This window comes from Narcine bancroftii, chromosome 1 (assembly GCF_036971445.1).
Source record: "Narcine bancroftii isolate sNarBan1 chromosome 1, sNarBan1.hap1, whole genome shotgun sequence".
Lineage (NCBI taxonomy): Eukaryota > Metazoa > Chordata > Chondrichthyes > Torpediniformes > Narcinidae > Narcine > Narcine bancroftii.
Window position 1 is genome coordinate 29,432,391 of NC_091469.1, and position 21,370 is coordinate 29,453,760.

General features: G+C 43.8%; 2 protein-coding genes across 8 annotated transcripts in view; one reads left to right on the plus strand and one right to left on the minus strand.

Moving 5' to 3' along the window:
- inip (ints3 and nabp interacting protein) overlaps positions 1-3,777 on the minus strand; it is a 39,856-nt gene extending 36,079 nt beyond the window's left edge. For 3 of the 5 annotated variants that reach the window (XM_069923382.1, XM_069923362.1, XM_069923390.1), the window contains exon 1: positions 3,662-3,777. Coding sequence is in view for 2 of the 5 variants with exons in the window: in XM_069923372.1 (XP_069779473.1) it covers positions 3,401-3,404 (4 nt within the window). In the remaining 3 variants the exon portion in view is untranslated. Of the gene's footprint in view, positions 1-3,400 lie in introns of all 5 variants that reach the window. The other 2 variants (XM_069923372.1, XM_069923352.1) reach the window with 1 other exon arrangement.
- snx30 (sorting nexin family member 30) overlaps positions 3,361-21,370 on the plus strand; it is a 201,825-nt gene continuing 183,815 nt past the window's right edge. Inside the window, exon 1 of one of the 3 annotated variants that reach the window (XM_069923300.1) lies at positions 3,361-3,795. In XM_069923300.1, coding sequence (XP_069779401.1) covers positions 3,754-3,795 — 42 coding nt within the window. In that variant the 5' untranslated portion in view covers positions 3,361-3,753. The remainder of the gene's footprint in view (positions 3,796-21,370) is intronic. The other 2 variants (XM_069923328.1, XM_069923337.1) reach the window with 2 other exon arrangements.

Consider the following 21,370-nt stretch of genomic DNA (forward strand, 5'->3'; position numbering starts at 1 on the left):
TACCCAATCTCTCTTTAATTTCTTGTGCTCCATTTCAGTTAAATGTGTTTCTTGCACGAATGCTATATCAAATTTTTTTTTTTTTTTCAGTAAATTTAGCAATTTCTTCCTTTTGATTTGGTTATGTATTCCGTTAATATTTAAAGCCATATAGTTCAACGTAGCCATTTCATACTTTGTTTATCTTCCCTTTCCGTTTCCTCATCATCGCCTTTCCTTCTTATCCATTTCTGCTTTCTTGTTTTGAACACTTTATAAGACAACATTTCTAAAACATCAAACATATCCCTTATTCTCCTATCTAAAATTTCTTTAACCCCATTATCCCCTCCCCTTCCTGAGTTGCCCTTTATCCCTTGTCGGGCAACCACATCTCCCCTCTCCATTTGGATTTGTGAATTCACTCGCAAGCATCAACTGATTTCGCAGTGACCGTAACTCCTCCCCACCCAGCCCCCCCAGAAAAGATTTCAATTTTCATAGATAACAAAGGTCACTCTTTTAATTTCCTCCTTACTTCCTCTGTTCCCTTTCATTCCCTTATTAATTCTTATCTATACTCTATATATTTTCCTCTAAATACGGATACATTCATGTATACACATATATACATACACACCTATATATATATATATATATATATATATATATATATATAATACCCATATACACACATACATATAGTTCGTGGTCATTTTTACTCTCGTTACGTGTCTTCATCTCTCTGTCTGTTTTGTAGTTGTTCTGCAAATTTTCGTGCTTCCTCCGGATCCGAGAATAGTCTGTTTTGCTGCCCTGGAATAACTATTTTAAGTACCGCTGGGTACTTTAACATAAATTTATATCCTTTTTTCCATAGGATAGTTTTTGCTGTATTAAACTCCTTTCTCTTCTTCAGGAGTTCAAAACTTATGTCTGGATAGAAATTTTTTTTTTCACCTTTGTATTCCAGTGGTTTTTTGTCTTCTGTTATTTTCTTCATTGCCTTCTCCAATATATTTTCTCTTGTTGTATATCTTAGGAATTTTACTAGAATGGATCTTGGTTTTTGCTGTGGCTGTGGTTTCGGGGCTAATGTTCTATGTGCCCTTTCTATTTCCATTTCTTCCTGTAATTCTGGTCTTCCTAGGACCCTGGGGATCCAATCTTTTATAAATTCTCTCATATTCTTGCCTTCTTCATCTTCCTTAAGGCCCACTATCTTTATATTATTTCTTCTATTATAATTTTCCATTATATCTATCTTCTGAGCTAACAGCTCTTGTGTCTCTTTACCTTTTTTATTAGATTCTTCTAATTTCTCTTTTAAGTCCTCTACTTCCATTTCTACGATTGTTTCTCGTAGTTTCTCATTCTTTCACATTGTCCACTCTTTTTCCTCTATCTGACATGACCATCTCTATTCTATTCATTTTTTTCTTCTGCACTTTTAATTCTTCTTTTTATTTCACTAAATTCTTGTAATTGACATTCTTTTACTGATTCCATATATATTAAAAAAAAATATATCCATTGTTTTGCCTTTCCCTTCTTCTTCCATTTCTCTATGTTCTTCTTCTTCTTCCTCTGGGTTGGTCATCTGTTGTTTCCTTGTTTTCTTTTTACTTTCTTCTTTCTTGTTCTCGTTGTTTTCTGTGTTCTCTTCCTGTTGTTGTGTTGCAGCAGTCATCCTCAGCTGTTCCCCCCTCCCGTCAGTGTGTTTTTTTTCATGCGCGGTTGCGCACTTTTACTTGGCTCCGCGAGCCATTTTTGTAGTCCCGAGCTTGGGACTTCCACTGACCTTAGGGAGCGGGCTTCTCTCTCCGCGGCGGGGCTCTTCGGACAGGTAAGGCCTTCACCTTCTTCTTCCAACGTTCTTTCTTTTTCTCTTCTTCCCGTTGCTTTCGACTTTTCTCTCTTCGCTGCCATTTTCTTCCCACCTTTACTTTTACTTTGTTTTAATTTTTATTCTTGTACCTTTGTGTTTTGTGTATTTTTTTTTAAACTTTTCCGGAGAGGGCTGGAGTTCCCTGACCAGCCACTACTCCATCACGTGACTCCGTTAGAATGACAGACTAGAAGGGAGTTGAGCAAATGAAAACTAGAATTGAAGGGGAAAAGTGAATTTTCAGCTCTATAGAATCTAAATATATGCAGGGAGAATAATAACCTCAAACTAGTTCCTGAATTCTCTGGCCACTTTTATGGACACGCACTTCAATTAGATAGGTAGCACAATTGTTTATCTACCTTCAGAATTATTAGGTGAGTATACAACATGTAAAAAAAAATGTAAATCTCTCTGTATCTATATCAATTATTTCAATATTATATTTGATGCAGCAAAAAGGTTATTCTGCAGCTTCAATCAGGCTTTTAAATGAATTATTGAGATATGCAAGACACAAGCAAGGCTAGTATTTATTATCTTTTCCTAGATACCCAAAATGATGTGGTAATTCTCATGACCTTGCTTCAAGCTTGGCTACAAATCTCTTCCATGCTGCATAAGAGGAATTCAGGATTTTGACCCAGTGAAAATTAAAGAATTGTGATATACATCCAAGTATAACTAAAATACAATTATTTCAATAACTTTTTCATTTTGCATCACAACTGGCCAATTTCAATGGCATCAACTTTATCTTTCCACCAAGACTTCCTGGCCTACTTAGCATTTCTAGAATTAGATGCTGGAAATCAGAAACAAAAGTGTTTTGCACTATTAATTTCTCTCCTTTCTCTCAGTTCATTTATCTTTGCACGTATACATCTCCACTCTCGTTACATCTTCTCTAATTAACGCACCTTCGATGCCCTCTCATTTTTTATTATTCAGTCTGTCTTGGTCCCCACACTCCTGTTGGCAAAAATCTTTTGTTTACTCAACCCTTCCTTCTCAACCACTTTAAACATGTTCTATCTGTAACTTTATTCCAATGAAAGAAAGGTCTTCAACCTAAAACATAACCACTGTTTCCACGGATGTTGCCCGATCTGCTAAATATTTTAACCATTTTCTATTTTATAGATCAATTTCCAACAGGTTTGGGAAACAAGACCCAAAGATGCCCGATGAGGCCTGTTAGGACAGGTACATTCACATTAAGCAACTGGTCTGTCATCAGAACAGAATCTAGAATCTCCCCAAAACATGACATCACAAAATACGTCTTTTAAAGTGAACTGCAGGACATCAATTAAAAAAAACCAATGATGTCGTACAGATGGAGGGCAGAACAATATGAAAAAGTTAAGAAACGAGAGAATTCAAAAGAAGTGTCAATTGAAAAATATTTCTATATAACGGTCGACTGGATTGCTATTTACAACATCTTCTGGTTTGGTTTCCAGAATTCACCCTGGTGATACAGAAGGGGCCAGAGATGATTTTGAAAGCAAGAATTCGTTAAAGACTGACCCATGGTGCAGCTGGGATGAGACTCCCGTCACTTGTCACTCCGCCAAGGCGGGACAGCAACAACTCCCTGGGATCGCTCGTCGCTTCCGGGGACAGTTGACGTCACGAGGCGTGAGGCGCTGCAGGAGACGGGGGCAATGGCGGTTTACTCCCTCACCCCAGAACAGGCCTGCGACGCGGGATGTGGGGAGGAACTTGATCACTGACCCATCAGCCTAGCCCTGCCTTCTCTTCACATCCTTCTCCGCCCCGTGGACCTACCAAGCAACTCCTACTCCCTCCTCCTCGCTGGTCTCCGACTGAGGCTCACATTCGGCGAAAGAGGAGTTAAAAACCGATGCCCGGCTGTGCAGATGCTGCGGACACATCACGCATGCGCGCATTCTCCTACTCGGGTAGGGCCAAATGCCTTGAGCCACGCATGCGTGTGGTTCACCCTGTTAACATTGATCTTGAGGCTGTTTTATAATGTCTTTATAAAAAGAGCATTCATCCAAAGAAAATTGAACAGTGAGTTATTCGGGAGCATTCAGGCGATGTAATAATTTCAAACTTGTGCTTGTGTATTCTGATCGCTACTGAGGGGCGCATCTAACAATGCGCATGCGTTTGATCGCCCTCGGAACAACCCTATCCGTGGTTTTCAAAAGCAGTTAGGAAAGAAATGTTTGCAATGTATTTAGAATAGATTAATGTGGCTGAGGCGGTGAAATGCAAGGAATAAATCATAGTTTGGAAATTAATGTGCTTTTTCTCATTGGATATAAACAACAAAAATGCCCCTCAACCTAATGGATTCTTCACTGATGACACTCCCAGGTTTCTCAATATCAATCTCCTATTAATCTCCTAACAATTAAATGGAAATATGAATTAGAAAGATGCAAATATCACTAAGAACCGGCCACATGGCGTTCATTGGTCTTAGCTTCACTTTCCTGCCCTTCAAAACCTGCAACTCAAACCAAAAATAGCTGTCTGTGTGTGAGACTTGAATTATGACAATACATCTCCGCAGCTTGACAGAGGTCTAAAGATTAATAATTCTTTTGGAGTTGAAAAAATTAAAAGGGGCATCTCTCATTTTGAAACTATGCCTCTGGTTCTAGATGTCCCTCATGAAGAGTGATAACTCGAGCATCTTGGTCAAGCTGCTTCAGAATCTCATGGTTCAATGAGATTAGACCCCATTCTTCAAACTAATGTGTTTAGGTCCTCAAGAGACATCGCTTTCTCAAGAACCAATCAAGTAAATCTTGTCTGATCTGCAATAAAGAAAAATATACCTCAGTAAATCATTTGGTTTGAATCTCTACTCTGTGTTTCTTCCACTTGTGGTGGCCAATAGCCACAATGGTGACCTCAATGCAGTTTCACTTAAATATTTCCACTAATATTTACACCAGTTAATACTCATCGAGGATTGTTAATTTGTTAATTTGATGACATTGTCACATAGCATGGGTCCCAATGGAAAGGATATGTTTTAAATAAAATATAATTAAATGTCAGATTTCCTCTGCATCTTCCAATCTGTTTGAAAGATTCAGCTCTGACACTGGTCCACACTGAACCATAGGATAGAAATTTATATCATCAATTGTTGGTTCACTGTGGGTTAGGTATTCTTGCTGAATGCATGTGACTACACCAGCTCTTCATAATTAAAGGCTACCATTTAATTTTTTTAAATTTAAATTTGCCTTTTTATTTTTTTTAATCTTTAAAAAAAAAGTTAATTTTCAAAAATCCTGTTTGAGATTGGCAGACTTCAAGTTTAATTTTGACCACCAAAGCTAAATGTGTATTGTGCTCACACACGTTTGCAACAGCAACCGGTTCCGCTTGTCACGTGTGGTCGACAGGGCAGCTGAGGCAAGGATGGCGTCGCGGGACCATCTCTTTCGGTCCAGACTGGAAGGGCACATGCGTGCTGGTGTCATTGTAATGCAAATGCCGGGATGTTGGGGGCAGGACAAGAGACAGGTTGCAGCGTGGAATTCAAAATAAAGCAGTTGTGATACTCGAGCTCCAAGCCCGTTGTCTCAGTCTTTTCACTGTGTTCACTCACAACACGCTACATTGGTGACCCCGACAAGTCTCCATGACTTGAAGACTCGACACAATGGAACCAGCAGCTGTCGGTGTCATAGCATTGAAGCTGCCAACATTCTGGACGAATAGGCCCCGCACTTGGTTTGGCCAAGCAGAGGCCCAGTTCCAGATCAAACAGATAACCTCCATTTCAACAAGATACTACTACATTATCAGCTCACTCGACCAGGAACCCACCTCACGAGTCAATGACCTCATCCATTTGCCACCAAAGGAAGGTAAATATATGGCTCTGAAAAACATCCTCATTAGTACGTATGGCCTCTCGCGACCCGAGAGGGCTGTCACTCTCCTTCACTTGGATGGCCTAGGCGATAGCATTCCCTCTGCCCTCAGTGATGAGGTGCTCACACTGGCGGAAGGGCACAAGCCCTGCCTCATGTTCGAACAGGCATTCATCAAGCAGATGCCTGAAGACATCAGACACCTGTTGGCCGATGTGGAACAGCAACCCACACAAGGTTGCAGTGCGAGTGGAGGTTCTCTACCATTCCAAACATGAAGCCATAGACTCAGTCAACTGTATAACATGGCCGCCCCCAAGGACAACGCCCAAATCTAGTCGACCATGTGAGCAGGCCCCACCCCACCAGAAAGCAGAAAGGTTCGAACCCAAATGGCGTTTCTACCAGCAACGTTGGGGTGCGTCTACATGTAGGTTCTGCCAGCCATGCTCGTTCATGGGAAATGATGGGGCCAGCCGCTGTTAGTAATCTGCAGTGGCTGGCCAATTGAACAGCTTTCTCCATGTCTAGGACAGCACTTCAGGCTAAAAGCTCCTTGTGGACACAGGGGTGGAGATAAGAGTCATACCCCCTATGGCACTTGAGATGCGCACATCCCTCCACATTGTCAATAAAACCGCCATCGGAACCTTTGGAAAGAGGCATATTCCTCTATGTTTTGGTGATGCCACCTTCCAATGGTCCTTCACATAGGCTTTAGTGGACAAACCTCTGTTGGGCGTGGATTTCCTGTGGGGACACTCCCTCCAGGGCAGACGACTAGTCCAGGCTTAGACCTCCCACACTGTGCCCCTCGGCACATCCAATGAGCTGCCCACCCAGCTCGCTTCAATGAAAACATGGCCAGTACGGCCACCTCCTCGCTGATTTTCCCTCCATTTTACACCGCCAGTTCACAGCTGCCATGCCAAAGCATGGTGTCCAACATCACATTACTACTACTGGACTACCATTGCACTCACAGGCCTGCTGCCTGGCCCTGGACAAACTCAATCTCTCCAAGGAAGAATTTAAATGCATAGAGGAGCTCGTCATCTGCTGTTCTGATAGCCGGTGGTCCTCACCCCTCCATTTGGTGCCAATGGGCAACAGCAGCTGGAGAACCTGTGGCGACTACAGACGCCTCAACATGCAATGACTCCAGACCGCTACCCTATTCCCCATATCCAGGACTTTGTATTGAACCTCCATGGCACAAAGCTGTTCTCTAAAGTCGACCTGATCTGGGGATAACACCAGATACCCGTCCATCCAGACGACATCCAAAAGACTGCTATCATCACCCCGTTCAGCCTGTTCGAGTTCCTTCGCATGCCATTTGGTTTAAAAATGCGGTGCAGACATTCCAGCGCCCATGGGCACTGTCAGCAGAGAGTTGCCTTTTCTTTTCATCCACCTCAATGACATCCTGGTCAGTAACACAACTGAGGAGCGCATGACACACCTGTGCCAGCTGTTCACCTGCCTCTCACAGTTCGGGAGAAGTGCCACTTCGGACTCACAAAAATAGACTTCCTGGGCCACAAAATTACCAAGGATGGCATCACCCCCCCTACCCAACAAGATGGATGCCATATGACAATTTGCCAGGCTGACAACACTGAAGGGCCTGCAAGAGTTCATGGGCATGGTAAATTACTACAATAGGTTAATCCCCGTGGCAATCGAGATTGTGCACCCTCTCTTCACTCGCCTCTGTCAGTCACCACCTGCAACTGCCCGAACTGAAGTACAACGCATTTGATAGGGAGCTACTTGCCCGATAGCTAGCCATCTGCCATTTCTGCTATTTTCCGAAAGGGCGTCTGTTCACTGTCTACACGGATCACAAGCTGCTCACTTTCACCTTCCCAAAGTTCTCCAACCAGTGGTCTGGCCAATATCAGAGGTGCTTATCCTACGTTTCTGAATTCACCACCACTATTGGACACCTATCAGGAAAACAACATTGTGGTCGACGTACTCTCTAGGCCAGCAGTCAACGCAATGTTGCAGGGCATCAACTACCATGCTTATGCACAGCAAGATGACCCCGAGACACTCAGCTTTAGAATTGCTATCTCAGGGTTTCAGCTCCACAACCTCCCACTTGACGCTGATGGCACTATGCTCCTCTGCGACGTTTCCATTGGCCAACCCAATCGCTCATCCCCGCTCAATGAAGAACAGTCTTTGATATGATCTACAGTTTGTCACACACCTCAATTCTCAAAACAGTGCAACTGGTGTCCGCAAAGTTTGTTTGGCATGGCCTGCGTAAACAGGTCATGGAGTGTGTGAAAACCTGTACAGACGGCCAACGTCCAGCGGCATACCAAGCACCAACTCCCAATCCGCAGGCTCCAGCATGTCCACCTTGACATAGTTGGCCCCTTGCCAGTCTCCTGAGGGTCGCACTGCTTCCTCACAGTGGTGGACAGGTTCACTTGGTGGCCAGAGGCCATACCCATTCTGGACGCCTCCACAGAAACATGCGCCAGGGCATTCCTCACCACCTGGGTCTCCTGTTTTGGTGTCCCAGCAGACATTATGACCACTGGAGGGTGCAATTCACCTCTGCCCTGTGGAGTGAACTCTCTAAACTCCTGGGCACTCAGCTGCGTCACACCATGACTTACCACCCCCAAGCCAACGGGCTAGTCAAGCGTTTCCATCGCCATCTCAAATCGGCGCCTACGGCACGACTCGAAAAAGGCAGAATGGGTGGACAAACTGCCCTGGGTTCTCCTGGGTACAAGCACGGTGCCCAAGGATGACCTTGGAGCCTCCTCTGCCGAACTAGTCTATGGTGAGACCATTGCTGTCCCTGGCCAATTCCTCCCGCCAGCAACCAAGCAGGACATCGACACCGCCGCTGTCCTTGAGAGGTTGTGGGACAAACTGGGTTCACTTGCACCACCCCCGCCATCACGACATGATCAGCTGCCCTGCAACTACCCCTCGGACTTGTCCTCCTGTGAGAATGTATTCGTGAGAAGGGGCATGCACAGGACTCGAGCGACCTTATGAGGGACCATACAAGGTGCTGCACAGAAATGCTTCTATGTTCACCCTGGACATTGGGGACAGAGAGGAGTTATTCACACTGGACTGTTTGAAACCAGCCCATCTGGATTGTCCCAGCCAGTGCAGGTCCCCCCACCAGTGCATAGAGGTCGGCCACCAAAACAGCACACCTCACCCTCGACACATCGGTGCCAGTTCTGGGTGGGGGGGGGGTTGTGTGGTGATGCACATGCTTGCAATGGTAACTGGCCCCACTTTTCACATGCAGTTGGTGGGGCAGCCGTGACAAGGATGGCATCGTGGGACCATCTCTTCTGGTCCAGACTGGAAGAGTGCGTGCACGCTTGCATCATCGTGACGCACATGCTGGAACATTGGGAGTGGGATGAGAGACGGGCTTAAAGACTGCAGCGTGGAATTGAAAATAAAGCAGTTGTGAAGCTCGAGCTCCCAGCCTGTTGTCTCAGTCTCTTTTCTGTGCTCGCTCACAACATGTTACAGTATAGTGATATTAACTGCTAGTTCTCTTCATCTCTTGAGATGTCCTGACATGGCATCACTGTCTTCAATGAAACAGGGAGAAGGGAAGGGAGGGAGAATGGAGAGTAGGTTAGCAGAAACTGGAGAAGTCAATGTTCATGCCATCTGGCTAGAGAGAGCCCAGAGGCAAAATCAATTGTTTTTCCTCCAATTTATGGGTGATCTTGGTGGGATAATACGTGATGCCAAGGACAGACATGTGAGTAGGGGAGTGAGATGCAGAATTGAGATTGTTGGCCACTGGAAGATCCCTATCACTGATGCGGACAAAGCGGACAAGTCTACCCAGACTCTCAGATGTAGAGAAGGCCACAAAAGGAGCACCAGATGCAATAGATAACTTGTGCGAATACACAAGTGAAGTGTTGCTTCACTTGAAAGGCCTGTTTGGGTCCCTGAACTGTGGTGAGGGAGGAGGTGTGGATGCAAGTGTTGCACCTCCTGCAGCTTCAGGGGAAGGTGCCGGGGAGGGGGAATGGGGTGCGATTGGTTGGGAGAGATGAGTGCAGGAGGGAGTCACAAAGGGAGGAGAGAGGAAGATGTATCTGGTAGTGGGATCATATAGGTGCCGGAAATTGTGGATGATAATGCATGGCTGTGGGGTTTTTATTTTGCCTTCATTGTCTTGAAATTAATTTTACAAGTACAGATCATTTCAATAATTAAAATAAGATACAAATCTGAAATATAACAGCAAATTGTGGAAATATCTACTAAATCATGCAGTATCTGTGGGTGAAAAATATAGTTAATGTTTCAGGTCATGGTATTTCTGATGGATGGTCATCAGCTTGCAAATCAATTCTCTTTTTGTTCATAGATGTTCCCACTTGCTGAATATTTTCAGTCTTTTTCTTATTTTATTGTAAATATGATAGAATGGAATATAACAAGTGTCCCCCTGTCAGGTAGAGGACCTTCAACTTGGATAATAGAAGTACAGTAAAAGTCCTAAAATCCAGATTGCCTGAAGATGGGGTTGATCCAGATTTTTGGATTTTCCAGATTCTCGGGCAGTACATATAAAAATCAAATTTAAGGAAGAATAAAGAAGATATGATCAAATATACCATGCTTCATTTCTCAAAACGAGTAGTTTTACTAAAGTCAACACTTGACAAAAATGTAAAGATAAATTTTTTTCACTACATAAAAAAGTGTGTAATGGTTGAAATTATGTTTAAAAATGAACATTGTAAAGATTGGTCGCCTGTTACTGCTGTGAATCTATGGTGCACAAAACCCTGCTAAATTTTAACAGTTTGAGAGTCCAGATTCTCAGGTAGTCAGGATTTCTGGCATTCAGATATCTGGACTTTTACTGTATTATATTGTGGATGACAGAACTAATGCTGAAACAGAAATAGCTTGCAGAAAATGGAACTAAAGCATTAGTTAAATGGAATTTCATGTAGGTTTGTTCAGTTGGAGAGAACAGAGCAATTTTGAATGCATGTTTTCTCTCTCCACTTAAACAGAAAACAAAAAATTACTGTAATATGATGAAGTATTGTCAGGTGGATTTATTAAAGTGGAATCATATTTGAACAATCTACTAGATTTATTCAAAATTATGTTTAGAAGGGTAGATAAATGGAATCTAAGATAATGTTGTGGGTTATTAGCAGATAGAAAATAAAATAATCAAAATAATGAGCTTTATCAGGTTGGCGGGCTTGAATTACTGGGTAACCACAGGTATTAGTGCTAAGGTCCCAATCAACATAATTTATTTGTCTGAGGGAAACATGGAAATTTCTAAGTTTAAAAATAAGTGGGAAATAAAGTATGTAATGGTGAGAATGAAAAAGGACTTGAATGGATATCTGAGCAGATTGGCAGATTGAATGAAACCTGGTGGATTGATAATAATGTTGAAAAATGTGTTTTTTCACAAAGTGGATCTGTATACCTATATACAGTGGCCTCCATGATGTTTGGGACAAAGTCCCTTTTTTCCTTTATTTGCCCTTTTGTGCTCCAATTTTACAGTTACAATCAAACAATTCATGTGTAATTAAAGTACACATACCAGATTTTATTCAAGGTTATTTGTATACATTTTGGTTTGACCATGTAGAAATTACTGTACTTTTTATACATAGTTCCCTTATTTTAAGGCACTGTAGCAGCTAATCAAACTGGTTCAGGAGATTCCAAGTGACATCATCGTCACAATGTGATGATGTCATTTGGAACACATGGGATTTTAAAGAGCTGTGTGGGACTGTTTGATTAAACAACTTTTACTGAACTTCGACTCAACTACATCTGATCATTGTCTCGTTCTTCATTTCACATTGCGACACAGTTGCTACATTGGTGACCCCAATGAGCCCAAACGGATTTTGGACTCAACATGGAGAAAGCAGCAGTTTCGCTCAAACTGCCTGTCTTTTGGACCACTCAACATGAAGTTTGGTTCGGGCAGGCTGAGGCTCAGTTCCACATTTGCAAGGTAGAAGTGGACGCCACTAAGTACTATCATGTGGTAAGTGCCTTCAACCAGGACACAGCAGGTCGAGGAGTGAATTTCCTTCAGGACCCACCAGCTCTTGGCAAGTACAAAGCCCTAAAAGCCCTCCTTCTCCAGATTTATGGCCTCTCAAGGCGCGAGTGAGCTGCATGTCTCCTCCTTATCAATGGCCTGGGGGACTGCACCCCTTCGGAGTTAATTAACGACATATTGGCTCTGGCAGAGGGCTGCAGGTTTTGCTTGCTCTTCGAGCAGTTGTTTTTAAGAGCATATGCCAGAAGACATCGGCCTCATGTTGGCTGACGAGGAGTTTCATAACCTTTGAATAATAGCTACCTATGCAGACATTCTGTGCCAGGTGAAACAGCAAGGTGCAAGGCCCACAGAAACTAGTACTGCATCACACCCAAAGGCCCAGGCTCCATGAGTACTGGCAACAAGGGTGCACATTCCCCTGGACAAGCATGACTCTGTGATAACTACTTGGCGTGGTTACCATCAATGCTGGGGTTCTGGAGTTTGCCATTGCCGGCCCCCTTGCACTTTTCTGGGTAAACGCCGTGGTCAATCATCACTAATGGCTATGGCGGCTGGCCACCATAACAGCCTACTCTACGTCTGGGACCAACTCTCCTAGTGCAAATTTCTATTCAACATGGTTGTGGAGGTTAGTGTCCTTCCTTCTTCCGGCTTTGACACATGTACCAGGAGTGCACTTCCGGTGCTCTCTGCAGTGAATAACAGTTCAATTCGTATGTATGACAAATGGACTGTACCCCTGAAATTCGGTGACAATAAGTTCACATGGAAGTTTTTTGGGAGGTTAACCCCTGCGTCGGACTACTGCAGTTTTGTCAACATGGACAGGTTTGAGCCTGTCAATTGTGAATGACAGAGGTTGCCCGGAAATGTCCAAGATGCGGGTTGACCTTGTTCATCTTATCACCCTGTATGGTTCCTCGTATGGCTGTCCATGTGTTCCTCTATGTATGAACACGTATTGACAGTCCTTCAGTTCGTATGGCACAAAAGAAACATGTTTGCCATGCGATGGTGGTGGTACAGGGGACCATTTGTCTACGGTATCCCTTAGTCTGCTCAGCAGTTCTTTGAGATCTTCATCTTTACTGGATCACGTGGAACAAATTCCCCTGGGACGACCAAGGAACACCGTAAACAAGCTCCACAGATGAAGTGTGAAGATCCTCTTTTGGAGTTGTACTAATGCTGAGCAAAACACATGGTAATTCGTCTGCCCAGTTGGAACCATCCAAACAGGCCATTAAGGCCTATTTAAGGTGACGATGGAATCGTTCAACCGTCCCGTTGGACTGCAGGTGATAGGCGATTGCATGATGAAGCCTAGAGCTGAGAAACCAAGATAAGGCCATCCATAATGAAGATGTAAATCAAGGTCCTCTGTTAGAAGTGATGGTACGCCGAAGGGAGCCACTGAGGAATTTAGGAATACATGTGCACAAGAGTCTAAAAGCATCCGCCATGGGGATGCCTCAGGCCATCTCGTAAACCTATAAATCATCGTGAAGAGATAGCGGTAGCCTTGTAACCCTAACCCTAATTGGTCTCACAATGTCCACATGGACATGGTCAAAATGGCATATTATCGGTGAGAAGGGTTGTAGCAGTGGTTTTGTATACCAATGGATTTTGACTTTCTGACAAGCTACACAAGATCTGGCTAGTTACGTGATGCCAAACAAATGTCTGAAATCAGATGAACAGTCGATCTGATAGATGGATGAGAAAGACCGTGGACAGAATCAAAAATGCAACATCTCCACGAAGCTGGAACCACTGGCCGTGGGTTTCCTGTTGACACGTCACAAAAGAGCAGCTTGCTGTTAGCATCGATTTGCACATCCTTCCATTGTATGTCAGTTATTGAGGTGCGATACAACTCCGTTTCACCATCTTGTACTTGGGCAACGGCGAGAGCCGTGCAGTCAATACTATGGTCCATAGCTGATGCCTCGACCACAACTGAGTGGGAAAGTGCATCAGCCACTACATTGTCTTTTCTGGAAATGTGAATTATTCTGGTAGAGAATTCCAAAATGATGGACAACTGCTGCTGATGTCGAGCTGACCAGGGCTCTGACACCTTCGAAAAAGCAAAGGTCATGGGTTTATGGTCTGTGAAAATGGTGAAGTGTCTGCCTCCCAAAAAGTAATGGAAGTGATGGATGGACAAATATATGGCTAGGAGCTCTTTTTCAAAGGTGTTGTACTTTTTTCTTGGTCTCACAGAGGTGGTGGCTAAAGAATGCCAATGGCTTCCATTGTCCATCGACGTACTGTTGCAGAGCACCCCCTGTGGCCACATCAGGCACATCTGTTGAAAGGGTGGTGGCTGTTTTTAGACTGGATAACTGAGCATGGTTGCTTGAGCTAATAGTTCCTTTGTCTTTATGAAAGCATTTCGACTTTCATCTGTCCACTAAATAGATTTGGCATTACCAGTCAGCAGATTGAACAGAGGCTTCATAACGAGAGCTGTGCTGGAAAGAATCGACGATAAAAATTAGACATGCCTAAGAACTCTTGCAGACCTTTGACAGTGGTTGGTCTGGAATATTCAGTAATGGCATCACTCTTGGAAGGGAGCAGAACCATGCCCTTGTCGGTGATTGTATGCCCCAGGAATTCTATGGACTGTTGTCTAAAAACACATTTACCTGGATTGATGGTCAGTCCAAATTCTTGCAGATGTCTAACAAGTGTACACAGATGTTCCATGTAGTCTTCTTTAGTTTTACTGACGACTAATATGTCGTCTAGATAAATGAAGATGTTGGCCATGCTACGCCCTATTGCGTCCATAACTCGCTGTACCGCGTTCATATCTCGCTGAAAGGTCTGAAATGCATTTTTTTAACCCAAAAGGCATATGTAAAAATACAAACAATCTGAAAGGGGTAATTATTGCCATTTTCGGGATGTCGTCTGGTTCCACTGACACCTGGTGATATTCACACACCAGGTCCACTTTTGAAAACATTTTCTCCTCATGCAGATTCACTGAAAAATCTTGAATATGGGAATAGGGTAGTGATCCAGTATAGTGCAGTATAATCTTCACAAGGGCTCCACCCTCTGCTGCATTTTTGGACTAAAAAGCTGTTGAACCTGCGAATTATCCCCAGTTCTTCCATTTTGTGAAATTCTTGTTTAACTAATTGCAGTTTCTCTGGAGGATAGCGATGTGCCTTAGCATGAATAGGAGGACCTTTGGTAGAAATATTTCGTGGTAGGGGTTGAAAACTGCAAAGTTGTTATTTCGAGAAACTTTTCTACAAGTCTGGAGAACTTATTAACAGTCTTACGCGGAGCTTGAAGGCGTAGTGCAGGAACATGTGATTCTGCCAGGTGAATAGTTAGAAAGGTGGTACTATCAACCAGCTGACGCCCTTTTAAATCCACCATGAATGAATGAGCGGCCCCAAGTAGTGGTCGTGACACTTCCGCTATAATAAAAGACCACGTATAAATGTTCCCCTTGATCTGAACACTCTTTTTTTTTGGTGCCATGTTGGAACTATTGACTGCTGTGAGTTGGAGATTAGGGGTAGGATAACGTCTAACTAAACTGATTGGCGGAAAAGCACTAACCTCCGATCCTGTGTCCACCAAAAATTTACATTTGGATAGCTGATCCCAAACATATAGAAGGTTCGTAGATTTTTGGCCAACCTTCGCAGCCATTAACGAGGCATTTCCCAAGAATGCTCAGGGTGGCATTGACTCCCCAACACTGGTGGTAAAAACACCAGGTGGAAGGGTCGACAGGCTGTTTGCCTGACCTTTTTTTAATATTTTATTTAAGATTTTAAATCACATAACATTGATTATAATTTATTGATACAAACATCACATCACATGATTAAATAAAAAATCCCCCAACCTCCCTCAACCACCCCACTAACACCTCCCTTACCCTTACCCACCTACAAAGAAAAGAAAAAAGAGATGATCACTAAAAACAATCATAATCAACTTTTTTTAGCTGCGGAAGCAGAGACATCCACTGAAGCAGACCGAGAGATCAAATCTTTTTTTTTAAATTTTTTATTTTTCACACTATGAACCATATTAATCAAAATACACACAAACATTTCCCTCTTGAATGAGATCAAATCTTAACGCCAATAGTTTTAAAATATGGGCTCCACACCTTAACAAAGAAAATGTATTTATCTCTCAAGTTATATGTCATTTTTTCTAAAGGAATACAAGCTTTCATTTTAATATGCCATAATTTCATACCTAAAACCAAATCAGATTTCCATTTAATAGCTAAACATTTTTTTTAGAAACAGCCAAAGCCAAACGTAAAAATTCAATTTGATACATCTCAACCCTAAGGCAATTGACTTGATATGCCCTAATAAAAATAACAGTGGATCAAATGGTAAATTCACTTTTAATACCTGCTCTAAAAATGATTTAATTTAGTCCAAAATTTTTTAACCTTAGAACAAGTCCAAGTCGAATGAAAAGAAGTACCTATTTCCTGACCACACCTAAAACACAAATCCAAAGAACTAAGTTCAATTTTTTTAAAATTTCTGAGGAGTTAAATACAGTTGATGTAAAAAATTATATTGCCTGTCACGGGGCTAAACCACTACCTGACAAGGTAGAGGCCATTCGAGCATTCCCCAAGCCAACAACAGTAATGGGACTACAAGAGTTCGCGGGCATGGTGAATTTTTACTGCAGATACCTGCCAAGGGTGGCTTACACAATGAAACCTTTATTCTCCTTTATGACTGATAGGACAAAAGTGATTTTGTGGTACCGGAGACATACGATGCATTCCAGGCAACAAAAGATGCTCTGGCTAATGCCTCCCTCCTGATACACCCTAAAGCTGATGCCCCTACTGCTATCACATTGGATGCTTCTGACACAGCAGTAAGGTGAACCTTAGAGCAGTAGGTGAGTGGACACTGGCAACCCCTTGCATTTTTCAGTAGACATTTGCTGGCGCCTGAACTGAAATATAGTGCTTTTAATAGAGAACTCCTGGCAATCAGACATTTTAGATACTTCCTTGAGGGCAGGAAGTTCCAAATTTTTACAGACCACAAGCCCCTCCCTCACCTTCATTAAGGTTTCCGACCCGTGGTCAGCCAGGCAACAAAGGCACATTTCATATATTTCAGAATTTTCTACTGACCTTCAGCATATTGTGGGAAAATCCAATGTGGCGGCTGATGCTTTGTCATGTCCCACATTACAGGCGATACACGTTTCAACTTCTAGCATTGAGTATAAGGCTCTGGCTGAAGCACAGATAGCGGACAAAGACATATTGTACTGTGATTACTGGCCTCCAGTTGGAGGACGAATAGCTTGGCCCTGGGGTGCAGATCGTCCTGTGTGACACGTCTACAGGTAAGCCTCATCCCATCATTCCCACTACCTGGAGGAGGTGCATTTGAGGCTATACACAACCTGGCACACCCCACCATCAAAACGACCATCAAAATGGTTGCTAGTCAATTTGTATGGCATGGCCTCCACAAAGAGGTCAGCCAGTGGGCCAGGAATTGTACATGGTGCCAGAACTCGAAAATCCATACCCACACTAAAGCCTCCTAGTCATTTCAACCACCACAACGCCATTTCAGCCATGTCCACGTAGATCTGGTGGGCCCCCTACCAGTATCCAGAGGCGCACGCTACTTACTGACCCTAGTAGAAAATGGTTGGAAGCCATCCCTTTCCCAGAGACCTCTACGGAAATGTACGCCAGGGCCCTCCTACACAACTGGATGGCTAGGTTCAGGTTCCAGAGCATATAATCTCGGACAGGGGGTCCCAATTTACCTCCTGCCTCTGGTCTATTCTCGCTAACGTCCTGGGTACTCAGCTCTACCATATCATGGCTTACCACCCTCAGGCCAATAGATTGGTTGAGTGAGTCCATCGACACCTTAAAGCAGCTCTCATGGCCAGACTCAATGGCCCTAACTGGGTGGATGAGCTCCCATGGATACTTCTGGGGATCCGGGCTACTTCTAAAGAGGACCTAGGGGTTTCCGCAACCAAAATGGTGTACGGCACACCATTAGTGATTCTGCGGGAATTGCTAGCCACCAAAGACACTGGGGACGATTTCCCTGCGTCCGCCTTGTCCCGCCTTCGGGACTGCCTGGGTACACTCGCCCCGACACAGCCAAAGCAGCATGGCTCATGAACGACATTTGTACTTAAAAATCTTGAGTATTTGTCAAACACAAGGCACACAAACCCCCACTGCAGAGACCTTACGAAGACCCATATGAAGTTATATGACAATGGGTCAACGTGTCTTTTGGATATGTGGGGGGGGGAAGAAACAAGTCTTTCACCCTGGACCAGATCAAGCCAGCATTCCGTGACTCTGACCACCCGATCCATGACCACGTCAAAGGGACAGACCTCCCAAACTCCCAAGCACAAGGCCTTGCCGAGCACCGATTTTGGTTGGGGGGGAGGGGTTATATAGCAGGCTGCTGCATGAGCCATGCCTGATGCGGTGAACTGACACCGGGAGCCCGTGGCCTACACAGTCGGCCAATATGGGTTACACTCTTCGAAGTCAGTGCCGACTCAGCAGCACATTGGCTGCAATGCCACACTCTGATGGGCTGGCCAGCAGCAGCCACCCGGGAATGAGAGGGCCTCACTGATTGGCTGCTCCCCAGATAGCACTAAACAGCCAATCCCAGGAAGCAGATTGTAATGCCACCAGTCGGGTGCCATGATGATGTCAGAGATGGGCTTCTGAGCCCTTTATAAGCCGAGCTGCCAGCACAATAAACTAGTGTTAAATTTACTCCCATAGTGTGCATCCCTTCGAGCGTAACCTCTCCAGCAGCAGTGTGTATATATGTATACACCCTCAGACACATATATTATATAAATATAAAAATACATTTTGCATTTTAAATGGTGGAAGATTGACATTTAAGGAGTCCAAAGGGTCTTTATTTAGAGGTTACAGAGACTGACATACAAGTAAATCAGACAATTATTAAAGTTTGTTGGCCTCACTTTGATAAAAAAAAGGTCTTACAACCAGTTGGTGAAGTTGGAGCAGAATGATGTGTACACTTTTGGATGTACCTGCTCTGGAGTAAGGACAATGAAGATTCAGCAAAAACACACAAATGCTGGAGAAACTCAGCAGGTCAAACACAACATGTAGCAAAGGTGAAGATACATCACCAAAGTTTTGGGCTTGAGCCTTTCATCAAGATGTGGGGGAACATGAGAGATGTCCAAACAAAAGGGGGAGGGGGTGGTGAGGGTGGGAGATGATAGGTGCAGGGGGGGAGGAGTTTAGGTTAGGTGGAAAGAGAAAGGCAGTAGGAACTGGAATAACTAGTTAAAGGGGAGGGGGGGGGGGTGGGGGAAGCCAAGCTGATTAGTGGAATGCAGTGAATTCAATGTTCATGCTGGGTTTGGAGGGTGCCTAGATGAAAAATGAGGTGTTGTTCCTCCAATCTGCGGCTGGTCAGGATGGGGTACTGTGAAAGGCCATGGACAGATGTGAGCTTGAGAGTGTGACTCAGAATTAAAATGGTTAGCTACAGGGATGTCACTTTTGTTGCAGACGGAGAGGAGGTGCTGGACAAAACGATCTCCTAATCTGTGACCTGCCTCTCCAATGTAGAGAAGGCCACAGAGGGTGCACTGGATGCAGTAAATGAGTTCATTGGAAGTACAGCTGAAGTGTTGCTTCACCTGAAAGGTCTGTTTGGGACCTGGGACCACGGTGAGGGAGGAGGAGTGGGTGCAGGTATTACACCTCCTATGACCACAGTGGAAGGAGCCGGGGTGGGGGGGAGCAATGGGTGGGGAGGGAAGAGTGCACAAGGGAGTCATGGAGGGAGTGGTCCCTGTGGAAGGCTGAGAGGGGATGAGAAGGAAAACTGTGTCTGGTGGTGGGGTCCTGTAGTAAGTGTAGGAAATTCCGGTGGATAATGTGTTGGATGCGGAGGCTGGTGGGGTGGTAGGTGAGGACGAGGTGGGTATTCTGTGTTTATTGTTTTTAGGGGCAAAGGGAACCAGGGCAGATGAGTGAGGATTTCACAGCCAATTTCTACCCTGACCTCAAACTCACCTGGTTCATCTCTGATAACTCTCCCTTTTCTGGATCTCTCTGTCTCCATCTCAGGAGACAGACTCTCCACTGACATTTATTACAAACCCTCTAACCTCCTTAACTACCCGGACTACACGTCCTCACACCCTGTCCCCTGCAAGGACTCCATTCCCTTCTCTCAATTTTTCTGTCTCCACCACATCTGCTCCCAAGGTGAGGTCGACAAGTCCAGAGCCTATGAAATGTCTGCCTTCTTCCACAAACATGGCTTCCCCTCCACCACTATTAACTCAGCCCTCACCAGCATTTCTTCCAATTATCTTATCTGCCATAGCCCCACTTTACTATATAAAGGCACTGTTTGACCTGCTGAGTTTCTCCAGCATTTGTGTGTTTTTTCACTTAGCCATGGTGTCAACAGAATCCTGTGTTTTACCCATAAAGATTCAGCAGGTAAGTTCTGGGAAAAACACATCTGTTATACAATTTGACATTGAGTAGGCCAGGCCCCTATTGACAAGTGTTGTAAGAATCTGGCTTGATTGAAACATACAATCTTTCTGGACAACTTAACAATGTGGATGTGGGGAAGCTGATTCCCTGACTAAGGAATGTATAACTAGGAGTCATATTTCAAAATTAGAATGTCAAATAATAAGAAGACATTTTTTCACCTCAAGGATAGTAAATTGTCCACATTCTCATCCCTGGAAGTCTCTGAAGACTCTGTCATTTTTTGCATTTAAAACAGAAATAAATATTTTTTTTCTAGCTATAACAGAATCAATAAATTGGGGGGTCGGAAAGCAAAATGATGCTGAAATAGAAGCTGTAATTCAGATAGTTATTGTCAGAGTATGGAGACTCTTTTTCCTGTGGGAGACACAGAATTACCACATACTGGGAGTGGAAAAAAAACCCATATACAAGTAAACAATCTGACTGCAATACAGGTCTAGTTCAAAAATGATGCAGTATTGAAGAGCTGAGTGGTCTGCTCCTTGTATTTCCTATGCCTCACCAACTGGGCCTTTCCAGCCTTCTCTCTTATTTGAGGTTTCTAGCAATATACAAGTAAACAATCTGACTGTGCAATACAGGTCTAGTTCAAAAATGATGAAGTATTGAAGAGCTGAGTGGTCTGCTCCTTGTATTTCCTATGCCTCACCAACTGGGCCTTTCCAGCCTTCTCTCTTATTTGAGGTTTCTAGCAACTGCTGTTTCCGAATCTTTATCTTTCCTCCTTTGCCTCTGTTCTTGTCGATCTACACCCCACCCTGGCACATCAGTTTCGATGAACAAACCTCCAGCATCCTCTGTCTGTAAGTTACACCACCATCTGTGTCATTCAACCACTCTTGGTTTCCATTCTATCAACACCATTCCCCACTCTTCCCTTCTTTACTGCAAAATGTTTGTTTTCCGACTATTTTCTAGTTCTGATTAAAATGACGTGCTGAGTTTTCTGTATT